The sequence below is a fragment of the Globicephala melas genome, chromosome 2 (genome assembly GCF_963455315.2).
Source record: "Globicephala melas chromosome 2, mGloMel1.2, whole genome shotgun sequence".
NCBI classification, from domain to species: Eukaryota; Metazoa; Chordata; class Mammalia; order Artiodactyla; family Delphinidae; genus Globicephala; species Globicephala melas.
This window is the reverse complement of record NC_083315.2, coordinates 176,945,828-176,964,385: the sequence shown is the minus strand read 5'-3', so window position 1 is coordinate 176,964,385 and position 18,558 is coordinate 176,945,828. Positions and strand designations below refer to the sequence as shown.

Genomic DNA, 18,558 nt, shown 5'->3' with positions numbered 1-18,558 from the left:
CAGTGGCTCCGCGGCATGTGGGATCTTCCTGGACCAGGGCTCGAACCCATGTCCCCTGCATTGGCAGGCAGATTCCCAGCCCCTTTGCCAGCAGGGAAGCCCTGGGTGCTGGTTTGAGCGCTGTTCTCGGGCACCATCTTCCCTTTCAAGCGTCTGTTTCAGGCTCACGGAGTTTGAAGATACCCCCACCAGTCAGCTGACTGTGGACGAGTTCATGAAGGTCGACTTGGAAGAGGAGTGCGACCCCCCGTCGTACACAGCTGGGCAGAGGAAGCTGCGGATGAAGCAGGTGGGCCGCACGCCCGTTTCCTGCTCTTCCTTCACAACAGTGGCTTAGCTACGAAGACTGAAGGGGGGGCCAGGGTGCACCACACTGAGCGCAGTCCCTCCTGGGCCCCGAGCCATCTCATCTGCTGATGGGGTCTCCCCAGACCCCCCCTCAGTGCATCCCATACAGTTTCCGGGGCAAGCCGCCTTCCTGAGGGCCCTGGTGCTCATGTCTCTGGGGGCCTGAAGCCCGAGTCCCTCTCGTCAGGCTGGGGACCTGCGTTGGGGTCGAGAGGCCTCCGGGTACTGGCAGGCACCGCTCTCGCTCCTCTCATTAAATGCATTCGTTCTGTGCCTTTTCAGCTGGAACAGGTCCTGTCAAAACAGCTGGAGGAGGTGGAAGGTAAGCAGCCCATCTTAATGTGCGGGTGCTTCAGGTCCTTACAGGAACGGACTGTATGCTTGCTTTCAAAAAAAAACATTTTATTTATTTATTTGTTTCTTTGTTTGTTTGGTTCCACTGGGTCTTCGTTGTGGTAGACAGGCTCCTTAGTAGTGGCTCACGGGCTCCTTAGTTGCGTCACGCATGTGGGATCTAGTTCCCTGACAAGGGATCGAACCCGGGCCCCCTGCACTGGGAGCGCAGAGTCTTAGCCACTGGGCCACCAGGGAAGTCCCCTGTGCTTACATTTTGCTGTTAATTTATTGCTTCAGGTGAAATATCCAGCTACCAGGACGCAATTGAGATTGAACTAGAAAACAGCCGGCCAAAGGCAAAGGGGGCCCTTGCCAGCCTGACAAAAGATGGTGAGTCCAGCCACGTCTCCTCGCCCACTGGCTCGGTTCACCCGTGTCCGGCACCTGCCCCTCCTGCCGCCCCCACCGTGGCCGTGCGTCCTGTCTCTTGGCCCCACCCCCGCCCCAGGCCTCCACGCACCAAGCTGGGCGTCAGCTGCTCCCAGGACACCCCGAGCCACCCTGCCCCCAGCAGCTCCGGGGCGGCCGAGTCTTCCGGACCAGTCTCCTGTCCCCGTTGCCCTCAGGGTACTCACTCATTGGCAGACGCTGCCTGTGGGAAAGAGCGCGCCCTGCTCCCGTGGCCGCGGCCCACACAGCCCTCCCCGCTGCCGCCTCTCCCCGCGTCCCATCGCAGCTCTTGTGCACCCCCGTTTCTGGTTTGGGGCCTCGCGAAGCTGCCGTGAGCCCCCTCGGACAGATCTCTTTGTGCATGTGTGGTTTCCATTTCTCCCACGTTGCCTCCCTTGCCGTGCTCCAGGGACACCCCGGCTGGTTCAGGGCGCCCCCTCCGCTCACGCGCTGCGGGTCCGCGGCCGGCGCCCTCCCACCCCCTCTCTGGCTCACAGGACAGGGACGGGTGCTGAGTAAGCGTCGGTTCCATCAGTCATCCAGTCTGGAGGGCGAGCACCTGCTCACCGCCTCTTCCCTGGGGTTTGTAGCTGCCCTTGTTCACTTTCTCGCCCGATCTTTAGAGTCATCCTGGCCGCTGCCTGCGCCAGCCCAGCTCTCCACTCTGTCGATCACCTGGGGCAGGTTGGCGCCTCCTCCCCCCGAGAGCGAGAGTGGGGTGTCTCCCTCCCGGGGGTTTTCTTCCGAGTCTGAGGCCTTGCCTCAGGTGCTTTGGGTCCCAGCCGCACTGCCTTCTCTGTTGCTGCCATAAGTGGCGTCTTCAACGGCGGTGTTTGTGGAAGATGCTGATTTCTAGGTGCTGCTTTCATGCTCCTTGTAAGGGATTCTGTTACTGCTCTTAGTACTTCTCAGTTCATCATTGGATTATTCAAGTAATTGGTGAGTTAGGTCGTCTACAGATAGTGGTGTTTTACTGCCCTTCACGATTTTTAGGCCCCTCCTTTCTAGCTCTTGCCTAGTCCATTGCTTGACCCTTAAAGACCATGCTGAGTCTTGCCTGTGACAACGGGCACGTCATCCGGCTTCCCTGCAAGGCCTCTGTGCTGCCCGGGACACACACCACACGCTTTGGGCTGAAATAGCACATTGTCCTGTAAAGGAAACACCCACCGCCGTTTTCACTGAACCGTCCTGTCTCAGCCGTCGGGGAGTGTTTCTGATGTCTGCAGGGTCTGCGGAGAGAAACCCAGGGTTTTCCTGGGTCGATGAATGTGATCCGTCATTTCCACAGTGTCCCGTGGTTCTGGGAAGGCCTTGCCTGGCCAGACGGTGTGCCTCTCTGTTCTCAGGCTGCCACAGCGTCCCATCCAGGCACAGGTTTGGACAAACTTGTATCTTACGATACTTTTGCCTTTATTGTTTCTCTGGTTGATTTCATTTTTATCCTTTCTTATTCTGCATAGTTTGTTTCTGTGTTTTTTAACCTAGCTAGGTTGTTGATTTCCCATTCAAGCAGCTCTTGCACTGATTTATGAGGCCTGCTGCCTTCCTGTACACTGTTGGTGATTTCCGCTTCCGTCTGCTCTGTCCTCCTCACAGCTTCTCTCCTTGCTGTAAACTGAGGTTGCTGCCAGGCTGGTTCCCTCTGACGCACGCATGCAGGGCAGGGCCCGAGCGTCGTCGGAGCTGCGACCCGCCGTCCTGGCACCAGACGCTTCGCGCCACCCGCAGTCGCGGCGTACGTTTGTCTTGGTGCTAAGAGTCAAGTGAGGGCGTTAAGAGTTGGGGCGGGGCTTTTGCTTTCCGATTTTGTTGTTAACTTCCACACGTACCGCGTTGCGGCCGGGTGTGCTGCTGGCGCTGTCCCTCCCTTGTGCCATCGACTCAGGTGCGCTGGTTGGAGACACCAGTGGTGCTTGGGAGGAGGCCCCCTCTGCTCCCATCCAGCTGGGCTGGGCTCTGTGTCTGTCGGGGCGTCTCACTGGTCACGTCGTCAGTTTTGAGGTCCTCTTGCAGACAGAGGTGGCCGCCGTGTTTTAGCTGAGGCTGGCTTGTTTTTGGTGCCTGGCGCCCTCCGCGGCCTGGGGGCACGCCTGGTGGTCCCTGCTCTGCCTGCCGCACCTCTTCCGTCCATGTCCTCCTCTTCTAGAAGCAGAGAATCGGGCTCTGCTTTCTGACCCAGCCTGCGAGCTTTTTCTCTCCCAGCAGTGGAAACGAGCTCTTTTATGTCTGCTCAGGTGCCTTTCTGCTTGCTGTTCTCTGGACCTTGGGAAGCTCTGGCTTTTGTCCCAGTGGTGTCCTTCACGTGGTTTCTTCAGTCCTCTGTTTCTCGGGCAGCACCTGTTCGCACCTGCCCAGCCGTGGCGAGGATGCGGGCTCGCTCTCCTGCCCGCGCCCGGCTGCCAGTGGCCGCCGTCGCGCTTACCGGGCGCTGTGGAGGGACCACTCATCTCCTGCTCCAGTTCCAGCTTTTCACACGCTTCCCTTCTGGGGAGACCGTCGGGGACGTGTCCTCCTCCATGCCCCTGCGTTTGGTTATCTGGACCAGCTCCACGTTGCATCCGTTGTCTCAAGAAGGGCCGGGCCTGGCCCGCCTTGGCCGCGGGTCTTGCTCCTCGGATCCGTTGCCGCCTCGCGAACAGCCCCTGAGCCTCCAGCCCTGGCGAGGAAGCCGCAGCTCCCGCGTCCCCTTCTCTGCGGTGAGGACGGAGGCTGGGCTGGAGGAGGGGTGGAGGAGGACGTGGGCCACGGACGCAGGTACGAGTCCTTCCCTGCGGAGGACGTGTCGCGTGCGTGCAGGGCGCTGGGCCCTGGGACCCCACGGCGGACAGAGTGGACCGACCGATGTCCTCCCTCTGCTGGCCCTCCTGTGGGTTGTCTGGTGACACACACGGTAATGGCGTGGGCTTCCAAGCAAGGGGCCGAGAGGGTGTGAGGGAGCTGTGCGCGTGGTCGGGGGTGTGTATTCCAGGCCCAGGCCCTGGCGAGTGCCCACCCCGGTGTGCAGCTGCCTCCTATCGCTGGAAATTAGTCATGTTGTTTACGTACGTGGGATCGTGTAGTGTGTACCCTGTTTCTCTCCTGGCTTTTTCACTCGGTGTAGTTGTGAGCCATCCGTCGCTAGATCAGCCCTCTTTGTGGAGTGGTGGTCCCCGAGTGCACCCAGTCCTGGGTGGAAGGACCCTGGGATTATTTCCAGTCTTGGACTGTTGCACGTAACCCGCTGTGAACATTCGTGTAACTGTCTTCGTTTTTTTTTTTTTAATTAATTAATTTATTTATTTATTTCTGGCTGCGTTGCATCTTCGTTGCTGCACGTGGGCTTTCTCTCGTTGCAGTGAGCGGGGGCTACTCTTCGTTGTGGTGCACGGGCTTCTCTTGCTGCTGAGCGTGGGCTCTAGGTGCGTGGGCTCAGTAGTTGTGGCTCGCGGGCTCTAGAGCGCCGGCTCAGTAGTTGTTGCCCACGGGCTTCGTTGCTCCACAGCATGTGGGATCTTCCCAGACCAGGGCTTGAACCCATGTCCCCTGCATTGGCAGGCAGATTCTCAACCACTGCACCATCAGGGAAGCCCTAGAGTTCTCAATTTTGATGAAATCTGACTTATCAGCGCTTTATTGATTCTGCTTTCGGCGTCACGTATAAGAAGTTTTTGTTTAATTCTCAGTCACCTGTCTTCCCATTGTTTCTCTGGAATGTTTCTGGTTTTAGCTGTTAGGCTCACAGCTGATCCCTTCTGAGTGAACCTGTGCGTCGCGTGTGCGGTGTGGGCCGAGGCCCATTCACGGGCGGGTGGGTGTTGGGCGTCCTTGGGACGAGGCGCGTCTTCTGGAATAAGTGCCTTTTGCTGCTGGGCGGAAACGCTCCTCTTCACCAGGCGGGCCCTCTGGCCTCCTGCCTGGTTAACACGTGGTGCGTGAAATTGTGTCCCTAGGCTCCGTTGAGGACACCACATCCAGCTTATTTGGTGAGGAGGACGCTGAGGATGAAGAGCTGGAGGCCGCTGCCAGCCACCTGAACAAGGACTTTTACCAGGAGCTCCTTGGTGGAGGCATTCCTGGCAGCTCGGAGGCGGCAGGAGGCCCTGAGGGAGGCGGTAGGCCCCCCGCCCTGGAGTCCCTGCTCGGCCCTCTGCCCACTGCGGCCAGTCTGGGCATCTCGGACTCCATCCGAGAGTGCATCTCCTCCCAGAGCCGGGACCCCAGTGAGTGCCCAGGGACTGGGGGAACAGGGGGGATGGAGAGACGGTGGGGGGCTCCTCCGGGCGGGTGGGGTGGGGTTTCCAGGCCTGGGTCGTCCCCGCCTGCCTGTGGGAGTTGGAGGTGCTGCTTCTGAGGGGCCTCCTAGAAGGGTGGGCTTGGGAGGGGCACTGCCAGCTCTGCTGCAGGCTGTGTGAGCAGTCAGTGACCCCAGCTGTGCTGATGCCTGAATGCCACAGAGCTTGTCAGCATCTCCGGGACCCGCCTCCGCTGACCAGAGCCCTCAGTTAGGCCGGGCTGTGGCTGGAGGCTCCTTCCTGCCCCTGTGCAACTCGGGAGGCCTCAGTGCAGAGGGGCCACGGGGACAGACTGGCATCCCCTGCCCGCACCTTTGCACCCAGCCTGGTGGGAAAGTGTCGGCCAAAGGCGGCATCTCCACTGGTCAGACGGATGTCACTTGCTGGGCTCCAGTACCTGCAGTGCCGGGGTGCCTGCGCAGGGGCCCAGCTCTTCCTCCCCCAGGGGGGCCTGGTGTGCAGGCAGCTCCAGGAGGGCGGTGGGTTTGGTCTTGTCGCATTTTCACCGTAAGGTGGGCCCTGCTTCCTCTCCTCTGGGCACCAAGGGCTTGTCGTCTGTGTGCAAGGAACCTCTGTGAGAGGGACGCTGCTCAGGTGTTCCTCCCGTGCCCTGTGGCTGGGCGTGGCGATGGGCGGTCATACGCCTACCCTGGTGGCGGTGGTGGTCTAGAGGGGAGAGGGATGTGACACAGACCCAGCCCATCAGTTAGGTACACGTGGGTTGTACCCCAAAGGGGCTGCCATATGAGTGGAACCCGGGGCAGGTCCCACAGTGCACTGAGCAGCGGGCATGTGCAAAGGCCTTGCGGCAGCTGGGGAGCACTGCAACCTGGACAGAAAGAGGCGAAGCTGGCTGGAGCTGAGAGAGCAAGGGGAGCAAGGCTGACCGCAGAGGGGCGTGGGGGTGTGTCCGAGCGCCCCGCCGCAGCCGCGGAGCGGCAACGTGACAGGAGAGCATGCCTGACAGCCTGCTGGCGCGAGAGCATTCCCAGTTCCCGTCGGGCTGGAACCAGCAGGGCGGGGCAGAGAACCGTCGGATGACGAGGGGCAGCCCACGGGGGGGGGCAGCCCACAGGAGGGCCAGCCCACAGGAGGGCCAGCCCCGCACTCGCAGGAGTGGGGCCGGGACCGGCCGGCGGCCGGGAGGAAGCGGGTGCTAGAAGCCCTTGGCCGCACCCCGGAGTCCTGAGACGGCCCAGGTGATGTATGCGTTCATTTAACTGGACGTCGGCCCTAAACGCCAGGCTGTGCTTCCCTTTAGAAGATGCTTCCGGGGACGGTGAGCTAGACCTCAGTGGCATTGATGACCTCGAGATTGACAGGGTAAGCGCCGTGAGCTCTCAGTGGCCTTTCGGGGGTGCTGGTTGGGGTCCATGGGGTGCCAGGCTGTGCCCCATTGGGAAGCTCCTGTGGGCTGGGGGCACAGCTCCCTATCCCCCTGGGCCTGCCGTCGTTCGGACGGGCTCTTAGCAGTTTGTCCAGCAGTGCTTGTTCCCTGGCAGGCGGGAAGCCTTTCCCCTGATTTGTCACCAGTCACCTTGTGCCTGAGGCCACCTGCGTGTTCTTAAGTCGGCGTCTTGAGCCCTCACCTCAGTTCTTTCTCCGGGACCTATGTCCCTACGCTCTGGCTGGCCTGGCTCCCGTGCCCAGGGGGACCGCAAACTGCCAAGAGTCGGGGGGCGTTGGCTGCGGGGTTGGTTCATGGATGTGGCCCTCAGGCCGGCCTGGAAAGGGTGAAGGACGCCGAGGTGTTAGCCGGGTCTCCACACACGTTCCGTCTTGGGTCGGAGGCCTGCTTCCTGACCAGTGTGTATGAAGGGGAGCACGTTGGCGGAGCTGAGCTCTGGGCGTGCCCTCTGACTGGTGCTGCGCTCTGCCCCAGTACATCCTGAACGAGGCCGAAGCCCGCGTGAAGGCTGAGCTGTGGATGCGGGAGAATGCCGAGTACCTGCGGGAGCAGAGGGGTGAGTGCCCCCCGGGCGCCCTGGAGCGCGGGCCCCATGCACCCCCACCCGCCCAGGCGCCCTGGGACGCGGGCCTCACGGACCCCCACCTGCCCAGGGGCCCTGGGGCGCCAGCCGTGCTGACCTCGCTCCTTGACCTTTCAGAGAAAGAAGCGAGAATCGCGAAGGAGAGGGAGCTCGGCATCTACAAGGAGCACAAGGTAAGGCACGGCCTCTTCCTCAGGGACCTGAGAGCTCCCGGCCGCCCAACCTGCGCTGTGCTGGCCTCCCACTGGCAGACGCCCGGCCAGCCCCCACCCCCACCCTGTGACCTGGGAAAGCCTGCTTGGGGCCCAGCCCGGCCGGGGCTCTGCACGGTGGGCTGTGGGCAGATTGCAGCTGCCCAGTGGCCCCTATAGCGCTGGACTGCCCGGGTGCCCCACTCTCCAGGGAGAGTAAGACTCCCCAGCCGACCCCGATTGTTTGAGCCCCGCTCCCACGTCATGAGTGGCACCTGGCAGGTTCATAGGACCAAGACGTACAGGAAGCGTAATGTTGTGTTTCCATTGAGCCCAAGAAGTCTTGCAAGCGACGGGAGCCGATCCAGGCTAGCACGGCTGGGGAGGCCATCGAGAAGATGCTGGAACAGAAGAAGATCTCCAGCAAGATCAACTACAGCGTGCTCCGGGACCTCGACAGCAAGGGCGGGGGCAGCCCACACAGGGAGGACGCCCGGCCTCAGGAGAGGGCTGGCGCCAGGAAGCTGTCTCGGCGGAAAACGCCAGCCAGGAGGAGCGGGGCTGATCCCGTGGCCAGCGTGGGGAAAAGGTACCGTGCCAGGCGGGCTGGGTGTCGGGCGGGCGCGGGGCTGCGGGGCATTCCCCACGTGTGTGCTGGGAACCAGTGTCGGTGTCCAGCGTGGCCCCCGCTGCCCTGGCCAGGAGCTGAGCAGGGTTTCAGCCCTGGAAGGGGTCCTGCTGCATTGGGGTCTGTTCTGTTTGAAGAGACTTGTGGGCCAGGCCCATTCTCCACCCCAGGGGTTCGTTCTCCCGGTAGGGCCCCCCGCCTTGCTCTGCCCACTGCCTGCCCGTCCCCCATCCCGCTGCTCTCTCTGCCGAGGGAGAGCAAACCACTGATGGGGCAAGTGGGGTAGGGTGGGGAAAATACGAGCTCGACCACAGGGCCCTCCTGATGGCGGCTGGTGGGGCCACCCCTCCGCTGTGGAGCCAGGTCCTGGCAGCTCTGCAGTGCCCCTCGCCGCAGGCCGAGAGCCCCTGCGCGGCCCAGGCTGGTCGGTGTGCCCGCAGCCTGGCTCCAGGCTATGCTCGAGGGGGATTCCAGAGGGGAGGGCCCTGTGGGGCTGCACTCCCACCACCCCACCCCCTCTCCTCTGTCGCTACCGTTTTCTACTGCTGACTCATTTGAGAAGTAAAGATGTTCTGATTTGCATTTCTGTTCTCTAAAGTGGGAGTAATCATTTTTCGCAGTTTTTGCGACACTTTTTCTGTAATTTGGTGACCCCACTCCCTTGTTCCTCGAGTCCCCACGCCCCCAAGTCCCCAAGCACCCAGTACAGCCTGTCAGTGTCCGGACAGCTGGTCCTGGTCCTGTTGGGTGTCTCCGTGCTCCCTTTTTTTTTTTTTTTTTTTTGCGGTACGCGGGCCTCTCACTGTTGTGGCCTCTCCCGTTGTGGAGCACAGGCTCCAGACGCGCAGGCTCAGCGGCCATGGCTCACAGGCCCAGCCGCTCCACGGCATGTGGGATCTTCCCGTACCGGGGGACGAACCCGTGTCCTCTGCATCGGCAGGCGGACTCTCAACCACTGCGCCACCAGGGAAGCCCCCATGCTCCCTTCTGATGACAGGCACGAGAGTGGGCACTGCGGGAGGCCCACGCCCGCTCTCCTGGAGCCTGGGAAGCGCCCCCCCCCCCGCCTGGACGCGGTGTGGCCGCTGCATGTGCTCCCGGGTCATGGCAGGCAGCCTTGTCCTGTTCAGCCTGCCCTTTGGCGAGGGGGCGCCTCACCCCCGAGCTCGGCATCCCCTGCCCCCATCACCATGCACGGGGGTGAGGGGGGCTGCTTTCCCAGAGCTCAGGTGCAGCCTGTGTTTGTCAATGGAAGGTGCTGTGGCCGCACAGTCCGGCTGTTCCTTCGTGGACATGGTGTTCGCCGTCCGGCCGTGAGCATTTTGGTGGCTGGCGCCCGCAGTGCATTTGCAAAAGTGGTGGGGCAGTGGCCCTGTGGGGCAGCCACGGGTCCTCCAGGCCACCGGCTGGCTGGGGCTGTGGGCTGAAGGGAGGAGCGTGTCCCCAAGTGCTCGCAGACCCCCCTGAGAGGCCCAGCCAGTCACCCGGCTGCACGCAGGACCGTGTGTGGACGGCTGCCGGATGCGCCTTGAGAGGAGGGCCCGAGACCCAGACCCGCCTCCTGCCGGCCCTCACGTCAGGAGCCCCTCTCACCCCATCCGCTAACGGCGTGCTCTCCCAGCCAGGCTGGCTCTCGGTCGGTAGGGAGCACGCCACTGGCTCCCGCCTTCTGGGTTCTGGGGACTCTGGACTTCTCTGCTGGGCCTCAGGTTGTTACGGCTGTGGCTCCAAGCTCACATCTCCCCAGGTGACAGGTGGGGACCTGGAGAGCCGTCCGTGTGGGAGGGGCTTCCTCTGAGCTTGGGCACAGCCTTGCGTGAGCTGCCGCCTTGTCTCCTCCAGGCTGCAGCCCCAGACCGTGTAGAGCGAGGGCTTCCCGTGAGACCCCGGAACCACTGCTTCCGACGCCCTCACGGGGCGGGCTGCCCAGACCTGGCCTGACGGGCCAGACCCCCGCCGTCAGGTGTCCACTGTCGGCGGCTGTTACGGGGTCCACTCCCCGTGTGCCCAGCGTTCATTGGCACGTCACAGCAGGGCTGGGCCAGATAGCTAGGAGGGTCCAGGGTAGCGGGTGTGCGGGGCTGGGGCCGCTGTGGGTGCAGCTCGATCACCTGCGCCCCCTCCCTGCCCCCGCCCATCTTCCTTCAAACTGTGCCCTGGAGGGAAGTGGCTGCAGTATGGGCTCTGCCCCTGCCCTGGCCACCCTACACAGGTCTGGTGGGCGGGTCCCTGGGTCTGGACGGCTCCTGCGGCCAGGGCTGGGAGGAGGACCTGCCTCATCTCCCGTGGGAGTCCTGCCGTCACACTTGGGCAGGTCAGCGGCATCCGGGGAGCCTTGGTGTGTGCCCCCGGCCCCTTGCAGTGGGTTTTGTGTAGAAAGCGCCTTGAGTTTTGTGTTTGGAGGGTCCGAGGGAAGAAGAACAAGCCCACTGAGGGGGGTGCTGTGGGCCTGGTGGGGTGGAGGGTGCAACCAAGGCTCTCAGGCTGGGAGGAGAGGGGAGGGGAGGGGTGGGGTGGGGCGGGGCAGGCTTGGGTCTTAGAACGTGCCTCTCCCCCTCCTCCTCTTCCAGCAACAGGGAAAACTCAGGATGGACCAGTGGGAGGACTGAACAGGGGTCTCCCACAGCAGCTGCTGCCCGCAGCCTCTACACGTTCTCCTGGAAGTATGGGGGGTGGCAGGGAGCAGATGGCCCAGGACCGCTTCAGAAAACAGCTGGCCTGGGGGACCTGGAGTGCCTGGGTGGCAGGGCAGTGTGATTCTAGTTTTTAATCCTTCATCAAGTATTGACGAATACATGGGGGTTCTGTCCAGAGGGACCTTCTGTCGCCCTGCAGAGTGGCTTCAATGAAATTTGAATTTGCTGCCAACATTTAAAAAGAAGCTTTCATACAAAAATCCAGATTTCCGGCTGCTTCTGGCTCCCCGCGCCCCCATCCCAGCACCCAGTGCTCGCCCAGGCCCCGGGGAAGAACCTTGCCTGCGCCGTGTCTGTTGGGCAGACGTGAAGAGGCCCAGAGGGCGGCCCACTCACCCAGCCACCTGCCCAGCCGGTGGGGTCGGGGGAAGGACAATGCAGGGGCTGGGGCGGGGCAGGGTGGGCTGCCAGGCCTGGGTGGAGGAGGTGACAGGACAGCGCTCAGGGCCCAGGCGCAGCCACTGGGTGGACAAGACCCAGTCAGGGTGGTGCCATGGGAGCCTCAGTACACCGTCATCCTTTACATCTGGCCAGATGCTGCCATCAGAGAACGGGCCTTCCAGCGGGGCCGTGTCCTCGTGGCCAATGGTGCAGCCTGGGCTGAGGCCACGGTGCTGTGCTCTCTTGCAGGTTGAGGCCGATGGTGTCGACGCAGCCAGCTAAGAAGGTGGCCATGGGAGAGGTGCGTTGTGTGGACATAGCCGGGGGACAGGGATCCTTGGGAAAGAGCAGACGCCCAGCACCGCGTCTGTGAGCAGCGTGTCAGGGAGGGAGGGCCAGCACCGCTGCTCCGGCAGTCCCAGCCCAGCCCAGCCCAGCCCAGCCCAGCCCAGCCAGGGGAGGCCTGAGGCCCAGGGGCGGCCCGGGGCCTGAAAGCCTGAGCCCACCAGTGTGTGCCAGCCCACGGCCATCGCAATCCTCCGTGTGGGAAGCCAGGCCCAGGTCCCAGGGTCCAGCGTGGTCAGTGGCCTTCCCTCTTTCCTTGTCTTGGGGTTCAAGGGTCTTCCCTTCTTATTGTTGGAGTCCTGGTCTGGTCTAGGAAACAAAAGGGAAAGGCAGGGCCCCTGCGGGGTCCCAGGGCAGCTGCAGGGGCAGGCTCGGGGGATCGGGTGTCCTTGCTGACCACTCTTGAAGGGTGGGGAGTGTCCCCCCTGCCCCGGAGAGCACTCCCCTGCGGTGGCCTGGGAGCCATGCTCTGTCCCCAGCTCACCCACTCGCCAGCAGGCCTTGCTCCCGAGTACCCCCTCCCTGGAAGCCGAGCCCGTCAGGCCCACAGCGGTCGTGGTGGAGAGTGGGCCAGTGTCGTACCACCCAGAGGAGGACGCGGACGAGGAGGACCCCGACGAGGAAGATGGGGAGCCCTGTGTCAGCGCCCTGCAGATGGTGGGCGGCGACGGTGAGCGGCCTCTGCAAGGGCAAGCGGCCGGGGCCGGGGCGGGGCGGGGGCTCCCGGAGGAGGCACAGGCCCCTGCCTGCAGATGATGGGCGGCGACGGTGAGCGGGTGAGAGCCTCCGCAAGCGGCCGGGGCGGGGCGGGGGCTCCCGGAGGAGGCACAGGCCCCTGCCTGCACCTCGGAAGGGAATTTGAACTGGCGTCTTACGATTGGCTGTATTGGTTTTGAGGCCCAGGCTGCTAGAAGCAGCTGGCCAGGACCTGCTTGCTGTGCAGACTGGGGGCTCTGGGCTGCCCGTCCAGCAGGAGAAAGGTTCCCACTCTCTGCATTGCTCACGTGGGCGCTTGCGCCCGGGACCTGCAGAGATGGAGGGACCGACGCGGTGGTCCCCGTCAGTGGTGGTGGGGCCCGTGCAGCTGTGGCCTGCGGGGCTGGGGCTGGAGCCTCGCTGGGGCGGCCGTGGCCTGGGGCGCCGCTCACGAGGTGGGCGGTGGCGGGTGCAGCGTGCGGCGCCTGGGCTGCTTGACCACGCGGCACCCCTCAGTGTCCATGACTCTTTCGTGCTTTGCAGATTACGGCTGTGACGGCGACGATGACGATGGCTACTGAGGCGTGACCTTGCTGCCGGCAGTGTTCTGAGGGGTCAGATGGGCCTCTGGGGCCAGCTCACAGGCGTGAGCGCCGAGACTTGGTGACGAGATGGGGGCCGGCCCGCCGGCCCTGCCGCCCGCTTCCACAGCCACACGCGGCCTTTGTGGTACTCGCTGTCTGTGCGGCCGTGTTTCGAGCAACGTGAGGAGTGTTTCTGCCCAGCGAGGGGAGCCAGACCAGCTGTCTGGATCTGCTCAGAGGTGGGCCTCACGGCCCAAGAACCCTTGCAGGCGGCAGTGTCGTGTCCCACGGAAGGAAACTAAGGCACAGGGAGCCCCAGCCACTTGTCCAAGTGCGTGGAGGGCTGGGCGGGCTCCAGGACCCTCCTCTGCCTGTGTGGAGCTGGGTTCCCTGCGCCCCTCACCTCCTTGCCATGTCTGAGAAGCACTTTGTGTCCCGCTGGTCCAGAGTTGATTGTGTATCTCCAGCTGAAGTCCCCAGCCACTGCCTGGGCCCTGGGGACCCCACAGATCTGCACCGAAGAGCCTAGAGGCTGCTTGGCCAGCCGGCATCACTCGGCAGACACGTGCACAGCCACCGCGGGTAGCCTGCGTGGCCGGCCTGGGTGAGGGAGCCAGAGGTGCTTCCTGTCTGAGCTGCGATCAGGCTCGCCGTCCACAGAGGCATGGCCGGCAGAGGGGCCTCGAGCTTGGCAGCCCTGCTCTGGGTGGTTCCTGCCACCCAGAGCCTCCCGGGCCGGGCCTCCTCATTGGAAGGCCCAGGGACCACTCTCGGTCTGGGCTTGGGCACCGCTTCCCTGGAGGTGTCCTTGGGGGGAGGGCAGATGCCTCTGCCCCACCAGGGCCCAGCGCCCCCCCCACCCCTGGGGTGGGCAGACCCCTCCTAGAGTGCACCCTCCCGGAGTGCATCAGAGTTTGCGGGGGGGGGGGCGTTTTGAGGCCATTGGCTGTGCCCCTTGGCCTGTACCATGCAGCCAGCCTGGACTCCAGGGCTCCTGCAAGGCTGGAGTGGAGGGTTGGCTTGGTGAAACAGAAAGATCGTTCCTTAAGCAGAAACCCACTGAGTCTGTGGTCTACAGTTCCCTGTCTGGCTCCCTGGAGGAGGGAGGCTGAGGCAGGGGTACCTGCCCTCCAAGCTCCATGCTCCTGGCCTTGACTGATGGGGGCCATCAGTGACATGTCCACTCTCACAGGAAGTCCCTGCGCCATTGTTCCCAGCTGTGGGCCATCCTGGCCCTGGGCCCCTCTTGGGACTAGGAGAGCTTGCTTGGCTGCAGCGGCTCTTAGAGGAGCCTCACGGGCTGGGGGCTCATTGCACTGCGCAGGGAGCAGATGGTGGGCCGGACCAGAGGTGACCAGGGAGGGGCATGCTCAGGGAACCTCCCGGGAGGTGGGCTGGAGGCGGGGGAGGGGGGAGGGGGAGGGCTGGCTTCCTTGGTGGGCGATGGCTGTGCCTGGGCCGGGCTGGCTCTCAAGACAGAGCTGTGGCTGGATGGTTCCCCTGGGAGGCTGGGCAAGAAGGGGGTCCGGGTGGAGGCATGGGAGGCTGGGTGGGAGGGACCGGTACTGCCCAGCCCCGTAAGGTGAGGCTCAGGTCTGCGAGCGGGTGTTCCGTGCAGAGGAGAGGCCGCCGAGGCCGGAGCGGAGGGGAGCGGGAGGTGGGGGAGGTTGGAGGGGAGCACCGAGGCCCAGAGGTGAAGTGAGGCTGGTTTCCCAGCCCTGCCTCCTCCCCCGCTGGGGACAGGACGCTGGGAGGCAGGGGGCTGCTGGAAGGGGAGGTCTGGGGGCTGGTGGTGGTGACCGGGGGTGGCGTCTGGTTGGAGGAGTCAAGCCCCAGGGTGGCTGGGGGTGCCTCTGGGCTCAGCCCACGCCCTGTGGACAGGCTACCACTGCCACGGGCTGGCCCAAGGGGGACGTGCAGGCCCGTGTGCACCTTCGTCCCACATCTGCATGCCATCCTCCCACCCCGAAGAACGACCTGTTCGTCTGACCCCAGAATCGAGGGAGGGGAGGCCAGGAGACAGGGCCCCAGAACTCACACTGCCTGGCATCTGCCGAAAGCCGGGGCCTTCCAGCCGCTGGCCCAGAGCCCTCCCAGGTGCAGGCCTTGGGGAGTGGCCCCCAACAGGGAGGGGCTCAGGCTACCACTCCCTCCCCAGCACCCTGCAAGTCTCGGCCCCTTCCAGGATCGCCAGGGTGTGGAAAGGTCCTGCAACTACGTGGACAGGACACCAGCCTGACGGCTCCCCCCGCCCCCATGTCTGCAGCCCTGCTGGGTGCGTGGCAGCAGTGGGCACTGCAAGGGCCTGGGGCGGCCTGGGCAGCAGGCCAGGAGAGGGGCCCTGGCGGCCCCCCATGCTTCTCGGTGAGCAGAGCTGGGCCCTCAGGAGACTCTGACGTCTGATGGTCAGGGTCACTGAGGTTCTCATTGTGGTGGCAGCGATCAGGCCTGGATGGGGGGTGGGGGTCCCACGGGGGGGCATCTGGCAGGGGCCATTTTGAGGCCTCCAGTTTCTCTCCAGGCCCCTCCTTCCCCACTGCTGCCTGAGGCCCCGCCGCGGTGCCATATGGGAGGGCCTTGCTTCCCCTGGGGCTCGGGGCCTTCCCTCCCCTGGGGCTCGGGGCCTTCCCTGGGAGCTGGAGACAGATGGCTGGCCACGGTCTGAATGCGCATGGCCGCTGGTGCTGACTCCGGGACTCCCAGTGGCTCCCGATGGGTGGGCCCCAGTCCCATCCCCGTCTCTCAGGTGAGGCCAGAGAGAAGCATGAGCTTTGACACCACCCACGGTCACCCAGCTGGGAGGTGGCCTCCCTGCCCTGACAGCCACCGCCTCCCTGTGGAAGTGGGCCCAGGGCGCGGGGCCCGGCTGGACCCACTCTTTTTTTTTTTTAAGATTTTATTTTTAAAATTTATTTATTTAATTTATTTTTGGCCACATCGGGTCTTAGTTGTGGCACGTGGATCTTTTGTTGAGGCATGTGGGATCTTCCGTTGGCGGTGTGCAAGCTCTTTGTTGCAGCGCTGAGCTTCTCTCTAGTTTTGGCAGCAGGTTTCCTTTCTCTAGTTGTGATGCGCAGGCTCCAGGGCACGTGGGCTCTGTAGTTTGCGGCACACAGTCTCTCTAGTTGAGGCGTGCGAGCTCAGTAGTTGTGGCGCGTGGGCTTAGTTGCCCTGCGGCATGTGGGATCTTAGTTCCCTGACCAGGGATCATACCCACGTCCCCTACATTGGAAGGCAGATTCTTCACCACTGGACCACCAGGGAAGTCCCTGTACCCACTCTGACGTCAGCAGGGTCCTCCGTGGGGCCTGGCTGGGGAGCGCAGGCTGGCTCCTGAGGAGGGCACGCGGCTGGCCGCCGGCCTCGGCACGGTGCTGGGGAGCAGCTGGGAGAAGGCGGCCTGCTCCCCGCATCCAGGCCCAGCTGCCTGGGGCCCAGGCCTGCCCATCCCTGTCACGTGCTGGGTGGGGCCACGTACCACGCTGTGGCTGACCGGGGACAGGCGTTTGCACACATACCTGTGTGCACCCCTGCGCCCCCCCCCCCATTATCCAGGGTGAGGTCCAAGGCCTCCAAACCTCTCTGCCTGCCTCCAACATGCACTGGCTCCTCCAAGTGCGAGGGTCCTACCCATTCCTCTTTCCCGGGTTTCCTGCTCTCCCCGAACTCATACGCACCTTCGCCAGCGTGTCCCCTCCCCAGAGGCCTGTTGGGGAGGGCCAGGGCCAGGGCCAGCCTGGAGGGGACACAGCACACGGCCTCCACACTTGCAGGTGCGCACCTGTGCGCACAGACATACACATACAACTCATACACGTCTGCGCCCCTCCATGTACTCATGCATCTGTGCACACTTACCCATTCGTGCCTCTGGACCACCCTTCAGGGTGCTGGGTGCTGGCCTCTGACAGGACCCAGATCCGCACCCCAGTGGTGGCCGAGCTCAGATGCCCATGGGCCTGGTGGTGCCTCTCGCTGCAGGGCACGTGTGACAGGGCTGCCCCCTCCCCAGAGAGGACGTGGCATCTGCTGGTCACCCAGCCCACACCATGCCCATTCCTGCCCGTCTCTGAGCCACAGATCTGGGACCACGGGTAACCTTCCTGGCAGGGTTGGGTGGGCCCCAGTGACGTGCCACTCACTGCCTCAGGCTCCTCCAAGAATTGGGGGGCAGGCCTGAGGACCCTCCCCCACCCCCGCCAGGGCCCTCAGGTGGGAGGGGGCCACATCCTGAGCCAGCCTGCTCTGTGCTGCCCTAGCTGGAGCCTTAGCACCTTGGTCCCAGGCGCCCTGAGCCGGCAGTGGGAACCCGGGGGTGGGGGTCAGGGGTCAGGCAGAAGGAGGGCTGGAATGATGGAAGCGCCCCTCTCTGCATCCACCTCCCGAGAACTGTCCGCAGTGGATGGCATCTATACAGTCATTCAAAGAGGTCAGCCTCAGCCCTTTCCTACCCTTTGCCCAGCTGCCACCGGTCAATTCAAGGTCACACCAACTTGCTCAACCTCAGCCCGTGTTTGCCCTGGGCCTGGGCCCGCACACCTGCCTCTGCCCAGCTGCTCCCCGTGTGGCCCCGCAGTGGTTTCTGGATTGGCTAGGCAGGCAGGCAGGCAGTGGGACTGAGGGCCACCCACCGCTGCCAAGGCCACCTGTGGGCAGGGGGAAGGCCTCTCAGGGAGGGACAGGTGCTGGGTGGCCCCAGAGAACGAAGGTCCGCTGACACCTCTGCCTCAAGGAGCCCAGCCTGAGCCCCCAAGTGCACCCTTCCCACCGGCAGCGCCATAAACGCCGCTCCCACCAGCTCGGTGCCACGTGGGAAGTTCCAGACCACACCTCCCTGCCCCTCGCCATCCCAGGGCCGGTGCCCCGTCCCCCTGGGCACCTCTTGCTCTCCCCCCAGTCTCTGCTGTCCTCTACCCGCTGCCCCTCCTCCGTTTCTCAGTAGGCTGGAAAACCGGCGGAGCGAGGGCTTGGGTGTGCCAGGGAGTGGGGGCCTCTCGTCACTGGCCGACTCTGGGCCAGGTGCCCACTCCTGCGTCGATGGGGACCCCGGGAGGGGTGTAGACGGTCCCGTCGCCCCCTGCAAGGCTGGGGATCGCCCTACGGATTGTCCAGTAGGCGTGCTGAGAGCACGGCTCCTGGGGTCACAGTGGGACAGATTCAACGGACCCGCCGAGAGAGTGGCAGGGTATGCAGGGATCTATGCTTGCGGGTCCCCCAGCGCGGCTGTGACCACGTCGGGAGAAGCCGGGGCCTCGCCCCCATCCAGCACTGGCTGAGTCAGGGCCTGGTTGCCCCCCAGCCCCATAGCTGCGGCCACACGGCTGCCCAGGCCAGTCCACCTGGCTTCCCGCTTCCAGGCCACAACTGGGGTTCAACAGAGACCGTGGCCCCCACACCCCGAGGACACCCTGTTTCCTGAATAATAAAGGCTACCCTCAAAGCCACGGGGCTCAGTTCAGGGCCTTTGTTCTCTGTCACCGCTGGGCCCGGGACTGCTCTGCCCACCGAAATCCCAGTGCAGCACTGCTGGGTCCAAGCGTCACCCCAGGCCCCCGCTGCCCAGGCTCTGGCCACCCCTCCACTTGCAGCCACAGTGCCCAGCGGACCACCCGAGCTCTTAGAGCCTGGGACCAGCTGG

The 18,558-nt window shown here is 64.0% G+C and overlaps 1 protein-coding gene across 6 annotated transcripts in view; it reads left to right on the top strand.

The window, feature by feature from the left end:
* The window catches only part of BRF1 (BRF1 general transcription factor IIIB subunit), a 70,841-nt gene extending 56,866 nt beyond the window's left edge, over positions 1 to 13,975 (top strand). For 2 of the 6 annotated variants that reach the window (XM_070045019.1, XM_070045022.1), the window contains 11 exons: positions 151 to 289; positions 631 to 670; positions 982 to 1,074; positions 5,067 to 5,336; positions 6,670 to 6,731; positions 7,291 to 7,372; positions 7,517 to 7,572; positions 7,923 to 8,179; positions 11,545 to 11,596; positions 12,136 to 12,310; positions 12,880 to 13,975. In XM_070045019.1, the coding sequence (XP_069901120.1) occupies positions 151 to 289; positions 631 to 670; positions 982 to 1,074; positions 5,067 to 5,336; positions 6,670 to 6,731; positions 7,291 to 7,372; positions 7,517 to 7,572; positions 7,923 to 8,179; positions 11,545 to 11,596; positions 12,136 to 12,310; positions 12,880 to 12,917 (1,264 nt within the window). In that variant the 3' untranslated portion in view covers positions 12,918 to 13,975. The remainder of the gene's footprint in view (positions 1 to 150; positions 290 to 630; positions 671 to 981; positions 1,075 to 5,066; positions 5,337 to 6,669; positions 6,732 to 7,290; positions 7,373 to 7,516; positions 7,573 to 7,922; positions 8,180 to 11,544; positions 11,597 to 12,135; positions 12,311 to 12,879) is intronic. The other 4 variants (XM_030883162.3, XM_030883161.3, XM_070045021.1 and 1 more) reach the window with 4 other exon arrangements.
* The last annotated feature ends 4,583 nt before the right edge of the window (positions 13,976 to 18,558 follow it).